This window comes from Poromitra crassiceps, assembly GCF_964638095.1.
Source record: "Poromitra crassiceps genome assembly, chromosome: 22".
NCBI lineage: Eukaryota > Metazoa > Chordata > Actinopteri > Beryciformes > Melamphaidae > Poromitra > Poromitra crassiceps.
This window is the reverse complement of record NC_139647.1, coordinates 6,081,830-6,100,558: the sequence shown is the minus strand read 5'-3', so window position 1 is coordinate 6,100,558 and position 18,729 is coordinate 6,081,830. Positions and strand designations below refer to the sequence as shown.

Here is an 18,729-nt window from a genome sequence, read left to right as displayed (position 1 = left end):
GATGCTTCTGGTGCTTCAAGCATTACACATTGCCTTTCGAATTTTCCTTAATTCAATTCAATTTCCTTAATTGATTAATTGGTCATGTTAATTGATGAATCATCTTAAAAACAACTTTTGACCTACAAAATAAAAAATGCTAAATGCGGGTTTTTACACCTGCATCTAAGCCTACTCAACAATCAGCCAACCAAACTGTGCACTAGCTGTCATTGTGCTTGTAGATGTGCTGTATTTCCTCATTGTATTACAATGTTTACAATGAATACTGTAAACTTTTTGCCTGTTTGCTTTTGGTTTTCTTCTTCCTCTGTATAAGCAGTGAAATTTAAATGTTAGCAAAAAAAAATGAAAAATAGCACATAGCCTACAGTACATTGTCGATTAATCGGTTAATATATGTTTGAGTGATCAAATTCTTAACAGCGATTAATCGATTGTCAATGAATCATTAACATCCCTAATTTAGAATAAATATTTCTTCTGGTTTTGTGATGGGTTTTTCTGATTTTTGTCTGCCCCCCCCCCCCCTAGATCCTCCAGAACGAGTTTAAGAGTCGAAAGCCTCAATACGAACAGCTGGAAGAAGCTGCCTCTGCCATCCTGAGCTCCTCGGGCAAGCAGGACCCGACAAGTGGGAAGCTGGTGAGGGAGCAGCTGGCTGCCGTCACCCAGAAGTGGCAGGGCCTGACCGGGCAGCTGGGCCAGCGAGACAGCCTCATCGACCAGGCGACCGTCAAGACGGGCCAGTTCCAGGAGCTGCTGCGAAGTCTCAGTCACAGCACCGCTACGCTGGAGACTCAGCTCAGCAACCAGCAGGCAGGTTTTGGGAGTAATGGATGACATGTAACGGGATTACGTAATCAGATTACAAAAAGACTGTAACTGTAATCCCTTACAGAAAAAAATATGCAATCGAGATTCCAGTTACATTTAGTAAAAATTGGGATTTACTAGCAGGATTAAAATTTTAAAATTCATTTTAAAATAAAGAACGACATTACAACACTTCACTCATACAACACCACTCTGATCCAACCCAATCTCATCACAGTTTGTGAAATAACAGTCTGCGGTGCAGTTGCACCAGCTGACACTGTTATTTTTCACTGTACTATTATTAATGAGAAACAGGCGACACAGATAGACGGGCTAAGCGCTGCTGTAACCAACACATACTGGAAGGTCAAATGCAGGAAATTTGTAAAAAAGTAATGCAAAAGTAACAGAAAGTAATCAGTTACCTTACTTTAATATTGTGATACACTACTTGGATTACATGATTACAATTTTTAACAGGTCATTAGTAATTGTATCGGATTACATTTTTAAAGTAACCCTCCCAATCCTGCCAGCAGGGCCACAGCACCCAGCCCGACGCTGTGAAGAAGCAACTGGAGGAGGTCCAGACCATCTCCAGCCAGCTGAGAGAGGAGAGGACCAGGCTGAGGGAGGCTGAGGCCCTCAGCGCTGACCTCACAGCCATGGTGACCGAGGATTATCTTAAAGCGGACCTAGCCAGGCAGCTGGAGAGTGTCAGCAAGCCATTCAAACAGCTGGAAGAGAAAACAGGTTTGTCTTTAATTCATAACTGCAGGTTGTATTGATTGGAAAGGAGAAATCATCCTATTTGCGTTTAATATTTTTTTAACAAATGTTTATTTTATGACACAAAGAGAATTAGATCCATAAAAGGAGCGGGGGATTGTGTCATTAGAAATCTGTTTCTGCACCAACTTCCCAATTGGCCGAATTGTAGTAATCGCTATAAATCTTGTAACTGAAACATTATTTTATTTAAGTAAACTTTTATAGTAAAAAGTCAAAATGCAGTTCAAATGGTAATCATTGTATATAGTGAAATTCAAATGTCAGAAATAGTCATTCTTATCTTATCACCTACAGTAGTTACTGTAATTGTATAATTACACTGGAACAAACCCAAACTAACGGTTACATTTCCCTTCCATAGCAAAGCGGATCCAGCAGCTGAACTCAACCTTTGCCAGCTCTCAGCAGTTCCATCAGACCTCCAAAGACTTCCAGTGCTGGCTGGGTGAGAAGCTCCAGGTCCAGTCTAAGCCTCAGTCCATCTCTGCCAAAGCAGACATCCTCCAACAGAGCCTGGATGAGCACAGTACCCTCCAGAAGGCCCTCAGTGAACACGAGGAACCTTACAACAGCATCATCGGCGAAGGCGAGATGCTCCTGCAGAACACTGATGGTGCGGAAAGGTTGGCGCTACAGGGGCAGCTCTCTGCTCTCTGTTCCAACTGGGACGAGGTGAAGAAGGGCTCAGTGGAACGAGGTGACAAACTCCAGGTTGCTCTGCAGAGGGCTCAGAAGTATCAGGAGCACGCAGAGAAACTCCACTCTTGGATTCAGGAGTCCGAGGCCAGCGAGGGCCGCGTCAAACTCACTGTCGATCCTGTGGCGGTAGAGAGCTCGATCTCTCAGGTGAAAACCCTCCAGAAGGATGTGGACAAGCACCGAGCGATGGTAGAGCAGCTCAACACGGCTGCAGATAGCCTCATCGAGGCGGCCAATACAGACGTTGACGCCATTAAAGAGGAGAAGGCTGCCATTGGCAAAAGAGTGGACAGTGTAATGGAGGGTCTGCAGAGCAAGAGGGATTCCCTGGAGAAGATCTCGCACACTTTGAAGGAATTTAACGACTCCTACAAAGAGGCCAAGTGTCAGATTGAGGGAGCTAAGAAGCAGGTGGATGCCTGTGAATCACTGGGAGTACAGGCATACAGCAACAAGAACTTGACCAACATGAAGGCCCAACAGAAGAGTTTAGAGGGAGTGCACAACCAGGTGGAGCACCTCAAGAGTCTAGCCAAGGATCTTGTAGTGGACGTCCCGGATGCTGATGGCGTGACGGATCTCTTACTGCAAGCCGACGGCCTAGAGAAAGACTACAGCTCCCTAAGCAAGAACGTAGAGGAGACATGTTTAACCTTGGAAGGTAAGCTGCAGGGTATCGGCCAGTTCCAAAACCAAATCCGTGAGATGTTCGCCCGATTCACAGACCTGGACGATGAGTTGGACAGCATGGTGCCAGTGGATCGTGACTTGGCCGTTCTCAAAGAGCAGCAGGACAGCATCCAACGCTTTGTGGCTAGACTGCAGGAGCTGATGGCCAACACGGCCAACGCTGGTGACAGCTGCAAGAAGATGCTGGAGACCGAAGCCTCACCTGACCTGCTGGGCCTGAAGAGAGACCTGGATGCTCTCAGCAAGCAGTGTGGCAAACTGTTGGACAGAGCCAAAGGCAGAGAGGCTCAGGTGCAGAGTACTCTCAGCAGTCTCGAGGAGCTGTATGCTAAACTCCAGCAGCTGACAGAGAAGCTACGCAGAGCTGTGGACAAGGAAGAGTCCCAGGAGGCGGTCGGCATGGAGACAGACGTTATCAACCAACAGCTGGAGGCCTTTAAGGTACAGTAGGTCATCCTCATGTCAACATTTCTCTCATTAAAGCACAACTTTGCTGGAAAACAATGCTGATTTATTTTGCACATGATCTCACACATATCCGAAAACTGTAAACTGTTTTGCACGCACTCATTCAGTTTGACACTGATGGTTATTGAGAGTTGATTTGAGTTAAGTCGTGGATGAGTGATGTCATTGTGCATGAATGATATCATTGGTCCACAACCTAACTTTTCAGATATTATGTGTGACATCATGTGCAAAATAAATCAGCATTGTTTTTCGGCGAAGTTCTCCTTTTAAGGCTCAAATGCAAAAATTTGACAAAGCTGCATTTTGCTCTTCTGTGTCGATAAATAATTTAGTAGGATGTCAGGAAAATTCCAGTTCAGTTCAGTTCAATTTCAGTTGCCACACTAGTGAACTTGATGATATACAGTAATTGTGCCAGAGGGATTGTAATCCTCCTCACACACTGTCCTGTTTTTATTAAGTAACATTTTCCATATATATATATATACATTATATATATATATATATAATATATATATGTGTGTGTGTATATATATATATATGTGTGTGTATATATATATATATATATATATATATATATATATCCCCCGTATATGGAGCGAAAAAATACCAATACATTTCTTTTTTTTCAAACAGGCTACAGTAGTGCTGTGGAAAAGTATTTGCCCCCTGTTTTATTTTCTGATTTAGTTTTTTCACATTGATTTGGTCAGATTGTTGTGTTGGGTTGTAGTCCTTTATATAGATCTAGATATAGTTGTAGGTTCTGAGATCAATAGGGACCAGGCTTTGGTGCTCCTGTCACTTGCTCGGTGGTGGAATGTAATGCCATGTAATGCAATCTGAGAGTGTGAAAAAGTCATTGCTCCCTCTAGTTAACTCAGCCCAATGAAAGGGATAATTATGACCATCTGTTTGAGTGGTTTGGTCAACGGGTGAGCCCTGCCGAAATAGAAATATGACAAACGGTGACTGCTTACCATCAAAGTACGTTTCCAGCAATTAGAGACTGGAATCTGCACAGAATGGTGCAACATACATTTATTTGTTTGTTTGTTTGTTTGTTTGTTTGTTTGTTTATTTGTTTATTTATTTATTTAGTTATTTATTTATTTATTTATTTATTTATTGCTGTGTAATTCAGTTTTGAAACATAAAGCGTGTTATATTGTAATTGTTTTTCTTTTATCCGGAGATTATTTTGTGTGCTACCGGATTACGCTTCTCCACTTATTTGTAGTTGCTGAGAAATGATAGGCTAATTGAATCTTGTTACATGACATCATCCAGGCTAATATCTATAGCCTCTCCTAGTTTAACCTCATAACCTCCTATTTTAACACCACTCTAATTGCAGGAACTCTGTTCAGTGTTGTAGGTGGTGCAGCCTTGCCCTAAAGCCCTTGTGGGGGCGGTGTGAATGACTAGCAGGCACTTGACTGGCTCGGTGCGTGGCGATCCTCTGGGGATTGCTGGTTTGAGGGCATCTGGTGCTAACAAAGAGGCTGTGGCCCATATGCAACAGTGGTGGGTGAGGGGAGGACCATCAGAGCCAGGTGGTCACCAGCAGGGTGTTCCATTGGTCCCAGAAATGAAGCTAGGTCTGCCTCCTGATCCCCTCTCATTGACAGTCCAGTGCTTTTCCCTCTCGACATTCAACTGGCTACTGATCACTTTGCACCCTTTTGACACAGATGCCAGTTAGCCCAGGGCCAAGTTCTGTACTTTACGTGTTAATCAACGAGAATATTTTGGAACCTTCGAAGCAAATTTTTCTCTTTTGATAACTAACTAATCAATAGACCTCGTAAGATGTGTCCATGTTGCCTACAAATTGTGGAGGGCAGCCATTGTTGGCATATCAGTGAGGGATTTACTGTACACAAGGGTTAGCCATTAGCCATAAGACTTATAGACAGATAAATGCAAAATGTACTAAAAGCCTGTGAATTCCTGTGGAGTCGACAAAAGAGGATTAACCTACATTTAGAATTGAAATGATTCAAACGGTTATTTATCCATAAGCCATAGTATGAGATCAAAACAATGTAAACAGCACGGCATGCAAAATGACACATACCCATCCAAACATAGGCTATAGGTCAAGGGATTTTATTTAAAAAAAAATGCACTAACTTACGCAGTAAGTCTCGATCTCCAGTTGAGTTACATGGATTAAAATATCATGGGGGGGTTTCATGCCCAGTGTGGAACTTCTATCTGTGCTTTGGGTGTTTAGTCAAAAGATTTTGAGGGGTAGCCATCAAACAACTGATTGATTCAAAGTGTTGCTGAGCAACGCTTGTCATGGTTGTTTTTGTCTTTGTCCTATCAGCAGTGTGGGTTGATAGGCCATGCACACGCACACCCTCCTCAGCTGCTAGTGGAAAATCCCCTTTGTACTTATTCCTACCAACATAGGCTCCTCATCAGGGTTGAGCATCCACAGAAGAATAAAAAAAACACAGCACATCTGAGCAGAATTGGAACCGAAGTTATTTCTTTATTTGGTTTCAGTCTGTTTTGATGCCAGAAGACTTGAGATGATTTTGTTAGAGTACATTCTTCTGTGTTGTATTCTGTGGACGGGGTTCTTGTTACTGTAACTAGGAACTGGGCAGTCTTTTGGCAGCTGGTGAGAAAGAAAGAAAGAAACAGAGAAAGACGCCACTTGGATCAGTCCATTTCATGTGCTGTTCAAGACAGAAACAGAGAAAGACGCCATTGGATCAGTCCATTGCATGTGCTGTTACCATTTTAGGTCAAGGTTGGAAAGAGCCGCCCCTCACTCCTTGTGTTTATACCCTTGTTGTTTTTCAGATTAGATTTGTGGAGGTTTTACAGAGGAACCTCTTGTGCATGTGTACTTTCATGTACCTTAAAGGGGAGGCTATGGTGCATGTATACTTTCATGTACCTTAAAGGGGAGGCTATGGTGCATGTGTACTTTCATGTACCTTAAAGGGGAGGCTATGGTGCATGTATACTTTCATGTACCTTAAAGGGGAGGCTATGGTGCATGTATACTTTCATGTATACCTTAAAGGGGAGGCTATGGTGCATGTATACTTTCATGTATACCTCAAAGGGGAGGCTATGGTACATGTATATACTTTCATGTATACCTCAAAGGGGAGGCTATGGCGCATGTGTACTTTCATGTATACCTCAAAGGGGAGGCTATGGTGCATGTATACTTTCATGTATACCTTAAAGGGGAGGCTATGGTGCATGTATACTTTCATGTATACCTCAAAGGGGAGGCTATGGTACATGTATATACTTTCATGTATACCTCAAAGGGGAGGCTATGGTGCATGTGTACTTTCATGTATACCTCAAAGGGGAGGCTATGGTGCATGTGTACTTTCATGTATACCTTAAAGGGGAGGCTATGGTGCATGTATACTTTCATGTATACCTTAAAGGGGAGGCTATGGTGCATGTATACTTTCATGTATACCTCAAAGGGGAGGCTATGGTGCATGTGTACTTTCATGTATACCTTAAAGGGGAGGCTATGGTGCATGTATAGTTTCATGTATACCTTAAAGGGGAGGCTATGGTGCATGTGTACTTTCATGTATACCTTAAAGGGGAGGCTATGGTGCATGTGTACTTTCATGTATACCTCAAAGGGGAGGCTATGGTACATGTATATACTTTCATGTATACCTCAAAGGGGAGGCTATGGTGCATGTATACTTTCATGTATACTTTAAAGGGGAGGCTATGGTGCATGTATACTTTCATGTAAGGCTATGGTGCATGTGTACTTTCATGTATACCTTAAAGGGGAGGCTATGGTGCATGTGTACTTTCATGTATATCTTAAAGGGCTATGGTGCATGTGTACTTTCATGTATACCTTAAAGGGGAGGCTATGGTGCATGTATACTTTCATGTATACCTTAAAGGGCTATGGTGCATGTGTACTTTCATGTATACCTTAAAGGGCTATGGTGCATGTGTACTTTCATGTATACCTTAAAGGGCTATGGTGCATGTGTACTGTCCGTACTGTCATGTATACCTTAAAGGGGAAGCTATGGTGCATGTATACTTTCATGTATACCTCAAAGGGGAGGCTATGGTACATGTATATACTTTCATGTATACCTCAAAGGGGAGGCTATGGTGCATGTGTACTTTCATGTATACTTTAAAGGGGAGGCTATGGTGACGTAAATCCTTTTGGGGCTTGGGAGATGTAATGTCTTACTACTCAGACATTACATCAGTGTATCTTGCCATTCGTAAAGAATGTCTCTCTTGTGAATCATCGTATTCCGGTCATTGAAGTCGATGAGGTAAAAGAGTGTCATTGCGGGGGCCACACAGTGTCTGACTCACTGCCACACATAGCGGTGAAACATGAAACCTCCCTATACGTCCTTTTGCTCTAACGATAACTTGCTCAAGTGAAGTGAAGATTTAGAGTTAAAGGAACACTCCGCCCGTTTTCAACCAGCTTTGTATCATTAGAACATCAGTAGTATATCAGAAAACTGTAAACTGTTTTGAAGTCTGTCATTTAATTTGACAGTTATTGAGTGTTAAAGTGTGGACCAGTGACATCACTGGTCCACACTAACTCAAATGAATAACTCATTAACTCAAATCAACTCTCAATAACTGTCAAACTAGATGAATGATGAATAGTTTGACAGTTATTGAGAGTTGATTTGAGTTAATGAGTTATTAATTTGAGTTAGTGTGGACCAGTGATGTCACTGGTCCACACTTTAACACTCAATAACTGTCAAATTAAATGACAGACTTCAAAAGCGTTTACAGTTTTCTGATATACTACTGATGTTCTAATGATACAAAGCTGGTTGAAAATGGGCGGAGTGTTCCTTTAATAATAGTTAAATTTTCACAATAATACAACTGGTGTAGTTTGAATAGCAGCCAGGTATCCTTCAGAGTGAGCGATGGAGGTTCTCATCCTGTCTGATTTGAGCTTGGCTCGTAGTTCTCCACCACGCTGTGGTCGAAATTCCTCTGTCCTTGATAATGGCCTGATGTCATTCACACCCATTCTTTGCAGAGACTGATGAGTGGCGCTATTGAAAGAGCTTTTCTCGCTAATTTCACGTGGCCTCTCCATAACCTTTGGCCTGAATTGCCCGAGTGAAAAACAAGGATTCACGTGTTATATAAAAATGTAAAAAAAAAAAAGAATCTTGAAAGGCATCAGGGGGGGAGGACAGCCTGGACAAAGAAAGGGACCTGCAACAGCCGGGAAGGAGGTCAAAATAAATAATTTGTCTCCCATAACTCAAAGGGCAGATTATGTCAAAAGTATGTAGGATTCAGTTGCTGGACGTCCCGTCTAAATCCCACCAGATCTGAAAGTTTATCTTGTCCTCTCAAGCACGGAGAACCGGACTAGGGAGTTGTTGTCTTGTTCAACTCCTCACTAAGCTTCTGTCTGTGCCGCGGACGAATCTTTCGGGAAACAAGAAATGAATTCCTTTCATGATGTCTCCCTCTCCTCCTCCTCCTCCTCCTCCTCCTCTCCTCTCTCACTCCGCTCAGCGGACATAAAAAAAAAGCCCCTTCTTCTTCTTGTACTTGGCAGAGCCGCCGGTGTTAAATTACCTGGGACCTGTGCCTCCCTCAGCATTCCACAGTAATTAAGAATATCTGCAGGGTCCACAGCAACCGTCCGCCAGAGCAACACAGAGAGAGTGTATCTATTTCAGCGTGCTGTGATGATGATGTCATCAGAGTGCTGTGATGTCATCAGAGTGGGAGGAGCTGCTGCTGCTGCCGCCTGCTGCTCTGTTTTTTCCCTTCTTGGCTGGGAGAGAGAATGAGAAGGAGAGTGACTGATTGTGTTTCAGGGTGCAGGAGATGGCTGAGAAGTTCAGTCATCATATAGGCCGTGCAGGCATAAGGGGAATTAGAATATAGAGGGGTGGGGGGGGCGGGGGAAGGGTCATGCGTCCACCAATCAGCAGTCCCGGAGCCCGGGCCCTCAGCAGCACAAATGGAGTTGTGGCAGATGTTGGTCTGAATAATGGGCGGGGGCGGGGCATGAGACCTGCTGCCCTGCCAGGGAGGAGGGTGTCTGTCATTACGAGGGGAGCGAGGAGAGAGAAAGGACCGGCTGTTTTGTTTATCCAGGGAAGTACCTACCAGCTCAGAACTGCCCCAGAGCTTCAACTGGACCTGTCTCTCTGGATAGAACATGTGTTGTAGACCCCACTGGACCCGTCTCTGGATATATAACGCGTTGTATTGTAGAGCCGACTGGACCTGTCTCTGTCTGGATATATTATAACCCGTTGCACTGAAGACTTGACCCCCCAGCTTGTGTGGATGCTCTTAAGGATTTCAGGGGGGACAAAAAGAAGCACTTTGGACCAGAGGAACAATGATGAAGACAACAAGAGCCAAGAAGGAGACGTTCTGGGTGATCGGTGGCTTCGTCGAATGAATGGATCTCCAGTTCTCACGCTGACTGTGAAGTCGCCGCATGCTCCTTTGGCCTTTGGGACGTATTTTACGTTGTGTGATTTTACTTTTGTTATTCTGAAGCGCTTTATTTTTTACTATTTAAATCGGCGTGTTTAGTAGGCTACGTGTACATTTTTGTTAAAAAATATATAATAATTGAGAAATTGTATATTATTATATTTTATTTTGAACAGCTGTTAGGAAAACCTTTGTATTTATTTGTTTTTATTTTGGCAAATACTGTCTGTGCACTGAAGCGACATCTACCTCAAAGCGTGTGACTACATCCGCAGTGTTGTTTTCTTCCGAGTCAGTAGTGACAGTTGCTTGAGGATGGGGAAACCTCTGAGCAGACCAGACTGTCTCCGTCAGAACCCCTCCTGTGTGGGGAAGGGCGAGGAGGAGGAGGACCTGAACATTGACGACTGCTACGTGCCCCAGAGGTCCATCTACGACACGGTGCGCCTCAACGAGCAGATCGACTCGGGCTCTAAGGGCAGCCTCTCGTCCCGCCACTTCGCAGGCACCCTGCCCTACACGCACCGCACGCTGGACCTCAGCGGCCTGTGCGGAAAAAACGGAGTCCTCTCCTCTTCCAGCGCCTTCGAGCTGCGCGCCCGCAAGCCCGCCATGCTGGACGACCGGGTCCCCTTCGACGGGCTCAAACTCAACGGCGACGTGGTCAGAGCGAGCGATACGGTGCTGCTGCCCAAGTCGCGTCTCCAGGGAGCGGAGAAGAAGGAGCACCCTCACCAGCGGCGGTCGTGGCGGGCGTTCGCCCCGACTAACCTGGGCGAGTACGCCAGCCGCAGCGGGACCTTGTGCTCGGAGGGCGTCGAGAGGCCCGGGCTGGCCAATGGCAGGAGGGGGCGGAGTGTGACCAGCTCGCTGACATCCGAAGAGGACTCGGGCCTGTACAGCCCCACTGTGGAGAGGGAGCGACACGCCCATCGCTCCCGCAAGAGATCGGGCCCGGGCACCAGGAGCCTCTCGTCCTCGGAGGCCATGCACGCGTCCGGGGACCTGAAAACGGGCCGGTCGCTCAGCTCAGGACAGGAGGACTTCCCCTTCTCGCCCGCTAGGGGGAACCTCTCTAGATCTCTGTACCGCATCCAGCAGCCGCAACAGGCGGAACCTTGCACCATAGGCCTCAATGAGAGGGGGGCCATCATCACCAACGGAGGAGAGTACAAATACTCCATCAGCCGGTCGTCCTCGGGGTCGGCCTTGAGAACTCAGAACGAGAGCTCCGGCTGGCGCTCCAGGACGTTAGCGGACTACGATGAGCTGCCCACCGCTGAGCTGTTGGAGGATGTGGCATCATCATCTCAGGAGGACTGCGAGCTGGTCAGTGTGGTGGTCACACAGCCAGAGACGTACGGAAACTCTGCGCCCGCGGCGGAGCGCCACCCGCGGTCCAAAGCGTGCAACGCGCCACAAGCGGCGCCCACGTACTGCATGGAGGACCTGGAGGAGTTCCTGCAGGCGGTGGAGGCCTGTCTACCAAATGGCCGTTTGCAGGCGTTCCCACACGCAGCAGAGCACGACATCGAGAGCTTACTGACGGACATAGCTGCGTGTTCCCACATGGATCTCATGGGATATTTCTCCCCTCAGGTGCCCAAAATAGCCTCTTTCTTCCGGGGGTGTTTGTTCATCAGCTGGTGGTTGGACACATGTTTGACGAGATGATGCGTCACTTTAGATGGAGTGTTTCCGGGCCCTCTGGCTTGGACCTTTCCTTCAGATCAGATTACGACTGTTGAATTAGGTTCAGCGCATGCCGGGTCCAGCCTGGAGGTCTGTCAGTGTGATTATGATCAGCTGTGCTTTAACTGATAGCCCTGCTCTCCTCCATGTCCACAAGCTGCTGACTGCTAGCTTAGAGAGGGGCTGTTGTTTACGTCAGTCACCTGGAGAGGATGTGGAGGCGCTCACGTCTCAGGAACTGTCAAAAACAGCGGTAGCGTAGCGAGCACACTCAAGGGAATGATCCAAACTCAGGTGCACGGCACAAGCATAATGGTAAGAAGAGAGATGGAGCCAGCACACTAAATGTCCTCAGTGCTGAGGAAGGAAGGAAGGCCTGTTGGCTGAAACGTTTGTTGCTGCTACTACCCAGATGACAAGATGACAACTTGAGAAGCACATGTGTGCTGGCTCCTTCTCTCTTCTTACATCTCAGGAACTGGCATTACTTTCTGGCTTAATTTGTGACTCATATTTCTTTAGACACTATGATTGACAGATTATATGCTATATATATTATAATATATATATATTATAATGTCTAGGTTATCCGATTGTATTTCTTATTCTAAGTGATGCCTTTCTGGTATCTTTCAAAGAACTAATTCAGGTAAAGGTCAATCTTCTATAATATAAAATGTAGTATTTGGGCGATGTTTCAAGTTCTGTGTCTGGCCACAGCTGGGCCGTTTTACTTGCGATCGGGCTGAAACTTTCAGGGGGTGTAAAGCGCACCCGTGCAGGTGACCTGACGGAGCCGGATTTTTTAATTAGGCTAATTAGTTAATGATGTGACATCATCAGTGATGATGTCATCAGCGATGTCAAAAGTGATGTGATAAGACACACACACACACACGCACGCACGCACGCACGCACGCACACACACACACACACACACACAGACAGACAGACAGACAGACAGACAGACAGACAGACAGACAGACAGACACACACACACACACACACACACACACAAAAGGAGGCATTGTGACAAGACTGATCAGTGATGTCATAGGGGGGCACACACACACACACACACTGATGATGTCATCAGTGATATAATAATGGGGCACACAGACACACACAAGGAGGCATTGTGACATCACTGATGCAATAACATTTAGTGAGCAACACACACACCCACACGCGCCAATAGGGCAGGCGAGGCCGAGCTACGGGCGAGGCCACGCAGCGGCCGAGCCTAGGCATCGATTGCCTAGTAACACAAAAATGCACTGTAAATAAACAGACAGCCATTGCTTATTAGAAGTGGGAATGAATCAAATGCTTTATCTGGTCCAGTTCCAAATGATATCCAACAAAGAAAGAAGTAAGACATGATGATGCCAGCTCTGCTCTGGCCTGCTTTGACTCTAACATGTTGACTCTGATTTGTTTCATTTGACAACAGGCGTTTCAGAAAGAGCAGATAGATCCTCTGCAGACACATGTTCAGGACGTCAACTCCCTCAGCCAGGGTTTGATCCAGACTGCTGCCAAAGGCACCAGCACCACGAGGCTGGAGGACGACCTGGACGACGTCAACACACAATGGAACAGCCTCAACAAAAAGGTGGGTTGTCAATAGTCTTCCTCCATCCGGACTCGCATAGTAACAAATACAAGTAGATTGAGAGGAATGCAGCATAACGACTCATTCGTTTTTGTTTGTTTATTAGTTGTTGCGGTGTTCTCCTTTAAGGAGTTAGTGGGGACTTTGCCTTCAAACAGCTGATATCTATATTTAACATGATCTCTGTAGGTCGCAGAGCGTTCGGCCCAGCTGCACGAAGCCCTGTTGCATTGTGGGAGGTTCCAGGATGCTCTGGAGTCACTGCTCAGCTGGCTGACTGACACCGAGGAGCTCATGGCCAATCAAAAGGCTCCGTCTGCCGAGTTCAAAGTGGTCAAGGCACAGATACAAGAGCAGAAGGTAAGCTGGCACCACATGCTACACACACATCAACACTCACAGACACAGTGCACACTAGATCCACACACACATAAACACTCACAGACACAGTGCACACTAGATCCACACACACATAAACACTCACAGACACAGTGCACACTAGATCCACACACACATAAACACTCACAGACACAGTACACACTAGATCCACACACAAAACACTCACAGACACAGTGCACACTAGATCCACACACACATAAACACTCACAGACACAGTGCACACTCGATCCACACACAAAACACTCACAGACACAGTGCACACTAGATCCACACACACATAAACACTCACAGACACAGTACACACTAGATCCACACACACATAAACACTCACAGACACAGTGCACACTCGATCCACACACAAAACACTCACAGACACAGTGCACACTAGATCCACACACACATAAACACTCACAGACATAGTACACACTAGATCCACACACACATAAACACTCACAGACACAGATCCACACACACTAAACACTCACAGACACAGTGCACACTCGATCCACACACAAAACACTCACAGACACAGTGCACACTAGATCCACACACACATAAACACTCACATACACAGTACACACTTGATCCACACACTCTATTTTAGTCTTTCCATTTCAATGCTGGAGAATTCACAAACATTACGGCGTTGGCATTCATCTCCTTTCATTGACATGCATTGTCAAACATGCGGCTCCTACAAAAAGCTTTCAGGTTAATGGCTGCTTAATTTGGGCCTGAGAGATTGATGCTTTCTTCACCACAAAGCAATGCTTGCAGTCGGAACTTGTTAAAGGCGCCCTATAAGTCTTCCCCTTTGTTTGCCTCTGACAGCTCTTACAGAGACTGCTGGACGAGCGCAGAGCAACAGTGGAGCTGATAGGCAAAGAGGGAGGGAAGGTTGCCCAACATGCAGAGTCTGTGGATAAGGAGAAGATTGCAAAGGAGATCGAATGCCTGGGGCAGAGGTGGGACACTCTGCTGAAGAAGGCTGAAAACAGGTCTGTACTATGAACACCTGTCATCTTACACCTGCCTCCAAACGCGCTCCTTCCATAACCCAGACCAGTGCTTCTCAACGTGGGGTCCGGGGACCACCGGGGGTCCTTGAGGGGTTCCAGGGGGTCCCCCGCAAATTTATGAATTGTTAAATTTAAGCATTATTTCATTATTATTATTATTATTATTATTATTATTTCACTGCGGGCGAGTCCGTGCAGCGGGCGAGCCTAGGAATCGAGCGCACGAGATGCCTAGTTAATTAGATGGTCAAAGCCTTATGTCCCAGCAGGGACGAAGAGGATTAAGTTACCGTAAGTTAAGATGGTTAAATATGAAATACGGTTCGCTACAAAATACTAAGTTCAGGTATTGACTCAGGAGATACAGCTGCTTTCAGGAAGGAGATGAAAGGCTAGGTGAAAGTTCAGGACACATGGGTTTTATTATGTTATGTGTTTTGATGAGAATACATGCATAAAGTACAGAGGGTAGACATAAAAAAATACATGCATAAAGTACAGAGGGTAGACATAAAAAAAATACATGCATAAAGTACAGAGGGTAGACATAAAAAAATACATGCATAAAGTACAGAGGGTAGACATAAAAAAAATACATGCATAAAGTACAGAGGGTAGACATAAAAAAATACATGCATAAAGTACAGAGGGTAGACATAAAAAAATACATGCATAAAGTACAGAGGGTAGACATAAAAAAATACATGCATAAAGTACAGAGGGTAGACATAAAAAAAATACATGCATAAAGTACAGAGGGTAGACATAAAAAAATACATGCATAAAGTACAGAGGGTAGACATAAAAAAAATACATGCATAAAGTACAGAGGGTAGACATAAAAAAATACATGCATAAAGTACAGAGGGTAGACATAAAAAAATACATGCATAAAGTACAGAGGGTAGACATAAAAAAATACATGCATAAAGTACAGAGGGTAGACATAAAAAAAATACATGCATAAAGTACAGAGGGTAGACATAAAAACATACATGAATAAAGTACAGAGGGTAGACATAAAAAAAGTGGTCAAGTAATTTTATATAATGGAAACAAACCAATAACACAATGTTAGATGTTGGCAGGAATGGATCAAAGAGCACAAATCTCTATCTTTGCAGGAATGTTTGGGTATTTTAAACTTTCTGAGATCCTCTCGAATTCAACAAATAGAAAAACCAGAATTTTGTTGTAAATTGTGTTGTACATTTATTTTGAGGTTTCTCTCCCCTTTAAAGTAATACCAACAAACACATCGATGTCCCCATTCATGTTATTGATACTGTATAGCACATCTTTATCGATGACTACTGGGGTTGAAATGAACTTGGCTGTCATGAATAATAAAAGGGGGATGAATGTACTTTATTTTTAACCTGCTGCTGCTGTTTTCTGTCATGAACATGTCATTCAGGCACAAGCATCTGGAGAGCATCTTAGTGGTCACCCAGCAGTTCCATGAGACCCTGGAGCCTCTGAGCGAGTGGCTGGCAGCCACAGAGAAACACCTGGCCAACTCTGAGCCCATCGGCACCGAGACGGCCAAGCTGGAGGACCAGATCTCTCAGCATAAGGTAATGAACATCATACTCGGCTAGTGCAACGGTAGATTCTCTGCCTACCCACACGAGCAGTCGCAGGTTCGAGCCCCCGTCTTACCTCCGGCTTGGTTGGGCATCCACACAGGCACAGTTGGCCGTGTCTGTGGGTGGGAAGCTGGAACAAGGATATCCAAGATGGCGGACCCGCTTGCGCATGTGCTTTGTGCTGTGGCCAGATAAGGAGTCGTTGTCGCTGCACTAGTGCCTCCTCTGGTCGGTCAGGGCGCCTGTTCAGGGGGGAGGAGAACTGGGGAGAATATAGCGTGATCCTCCCACTTGCTACGTCCTGCCGGTGAAACTCCTCACTGTCAGGTGGAAAGAAGCGCCTGGCGACGGCACATGTATCGGAGGAAGCATGTGCTCGTCTACGGCTAGGTTGTGTTCGGTTTACGGTCATTCCGTTCAGACAGTTCAGTTCACGTTTAAGTTTACTTTAACTTTAAGTTTGTGCTTTTCATGATTTCCCATTCTGTTTTTCATTTAAGTTTCATTGTGTTTCATTTTCGTGTTTTACGTTTGTGTTTTGTGTTTTGTGTTTGTGTCGTATTTGTTCGGCCAGGCCTTAGAGGGGGACATTATGAGACAGAGTAAAGCCCTGTTTCAGGCTGTGAGCCTGGGTCAGATGCTGAGGAACGTGAGCTCAGCGGACGATAAGGCGCTGCTCCAGGCTAAGCTGGACGGGGCCCAGGCCCGCTACCTGGAGCTGCAGGAGCGCTGCAGGAGGAAGGCGGACATGCTGCAGGGGGCGCTGGCTAACGCCCGGCTCTTTGGAGAGGACGAGGTGTCCCTCATGAACTGGCTCAGCGAGGTGCACCCTAGGCTGAGTGAAGTGTCTGTGGAAGACTACATAACTGACATTCTTGAAAAGCAGCTCGCAGAACAACTGGTATACACACTCCTCCGCTGGCCCGCCACTATGTCCTTCTCTCAATTCATTATATCATCTTTCAGTTGATTTGATTCATTCATGTCTCATGTATTGTTTAGTGTGGACCGTTTCTTCACAGTCTTCTTCTACCGCTCACAGTCTTTCTAAGGTCATGATTTATTTATTTTCAGGCACTACAACATGAAATTGAGTTGAAGAAGAAGAATGTTGACCAAGCCATCTCTAATGGAGTGGAGCTGCTGAAGCAAACAACAGGTTTGTCTGTCATACAGTCATACAGTGTGGCGATCTCACCATAGGGAGAGCATCAACTACTCACCTGGTTACAGTGTGACCATCTCACCATAGGGAGAGCATCAACTGTACAGCTTAGTTATTTAAGATAGGGAAAAAGATGCTATCCGAACGTGGAATATGAAGAAACAAAATTCGAGCCACCCCTATTTTAAACGCAACTTAGATTGTAAAATCTCAGCAAAGTGTTCAGTGTCGAGTTCTACGTGTCAGTTTTTCCAAGTCGTTTTTCTATCTCTTCTGCGTAATTTTAGGACAATTCGGCAGCAGTTACATGTGTTTCAAGATATTTAAAATAACAGATCGGGTGGAATTTTAAAGTTCCAAACACACTGGCAATTTCTCAACTCAACTTATTTCATTGACAGGTGATTCATAATCAGACACAGAGTATGTCATTTGTAGAAATCTATTGAGCCGTGCATTCATTTTTTGTTTGGCAAGTATGTACTAAAAGCTGTATGGAAATGTACTCGCAGCATTTTGTCTTCCAAACGCTGTACAAAACCACACATTACTTATATACTGTACTGTATGTCAGCGATGCAGAGACTAATGTATCAAAACCCACAGAATGCTATATTGACTAATTAGCTTCCTTCAAGCTTATGCCATTAGTTTCTTTGCACAGCCATGCTAGCAGAACTTTGATACACTCCTTATATTAACATATCATGATGAATGGGCTTTCTTCTTTCGCAGGCGATGAGGTCATGGTGATCCAAGGCAAACTGGATGGAATCAAATCAAAGTACGCTGAGATCAACTCCATGAGCGATAATGTGTGTAAGACCTTGGAGCAGGTGGTGACGCTGTCCACCAAGCTGCAGCAGACTCACGAGGGCCTCAGCTGCTGGCTGGAGAAGGTGGAGGCTGAGATCACTGCTTTCTCCGCCCAGGAGCCAGTGGGCCAGCAGCTCACTCACGCACAAAGCAGGCAGAAGGTAAGGCTTCCCGATTAAGAGACGGGTGGGCCTTTTTCACAATGGCCGCTGTGAAAAAGGCTTATTCCAGGCTATTTGTATTCGCCTGTACACAGTACCTCTTTATTAGGCCTGGGTATTGACCTCACGATATGATACGTATCATGATACATTGCGATATGATACTGTACACATTGCGATATATTGCAATAATTTACTGAAAATTAAAAAAACAGAGCTGAAAATACAACTTGCCGTGTACCACCCAGGTAGTACAATATCTACATCACATTATAGACTGTTTTCACGGAATTGTGTTGCTAGGGAACAGGTTGAA

The 18,729-nt window shown here is 45.2% G+C and overlaps 1 protein-coding gene across 1 annotated transcript in view; it reads left to right on the top strand.

Annotated features, from left to right (window-relative positions):
* The window catches only part of dst (dystonin), a gene marked incomplete at its 5' end in the record, with an annotated part of 175,313 nt that overhangs the window by 117,232 nt on the left and 39,352 nt on the right, over positions 1 to 18,729 (top strand). The window contains 10 exons of the mRNA XM_083658481.1: positions 535 to 819; positions 1,359 to 1,572; positions 1,973 to 3,441; positions 13,103 to 13,264; positions 13,454 to 13,624; positions 14,495 to 14,661; positions 16,100 to 16,259; positions 16,846 to 17,172; positions 17,346 to 17,430; positions 18,172 to 18,413. Of these exons, the coding sequence (XP_083514607.1) occupies positions 535 to 819; positions 1,359 to 1,572; positions 1,973 to 3,441; positions 13,103 to 13,264; positions 13,454 to 13,624; positions 14,495 to 14,661; positions 16,100 to 16,259; positions 16,846 to 17,172; positions 17,346 to 17,430; positions 18,172 to 18,413 (3,282 nt within the window). The remainder of the gene's footprint in view (positions 1 to 534; positions 820 to 1,358; positions 1,573 to 1,972; positions 3,442 to 13,102; positions 13,265 to 13,453; positions 13,625 to 14,494; positions 14,662 to 16,099; positions 16,260 to 16,845; positions 17,173 to 17,345; positions 17,431 to 18,171; positions 18,414 to 18,729) is intronic.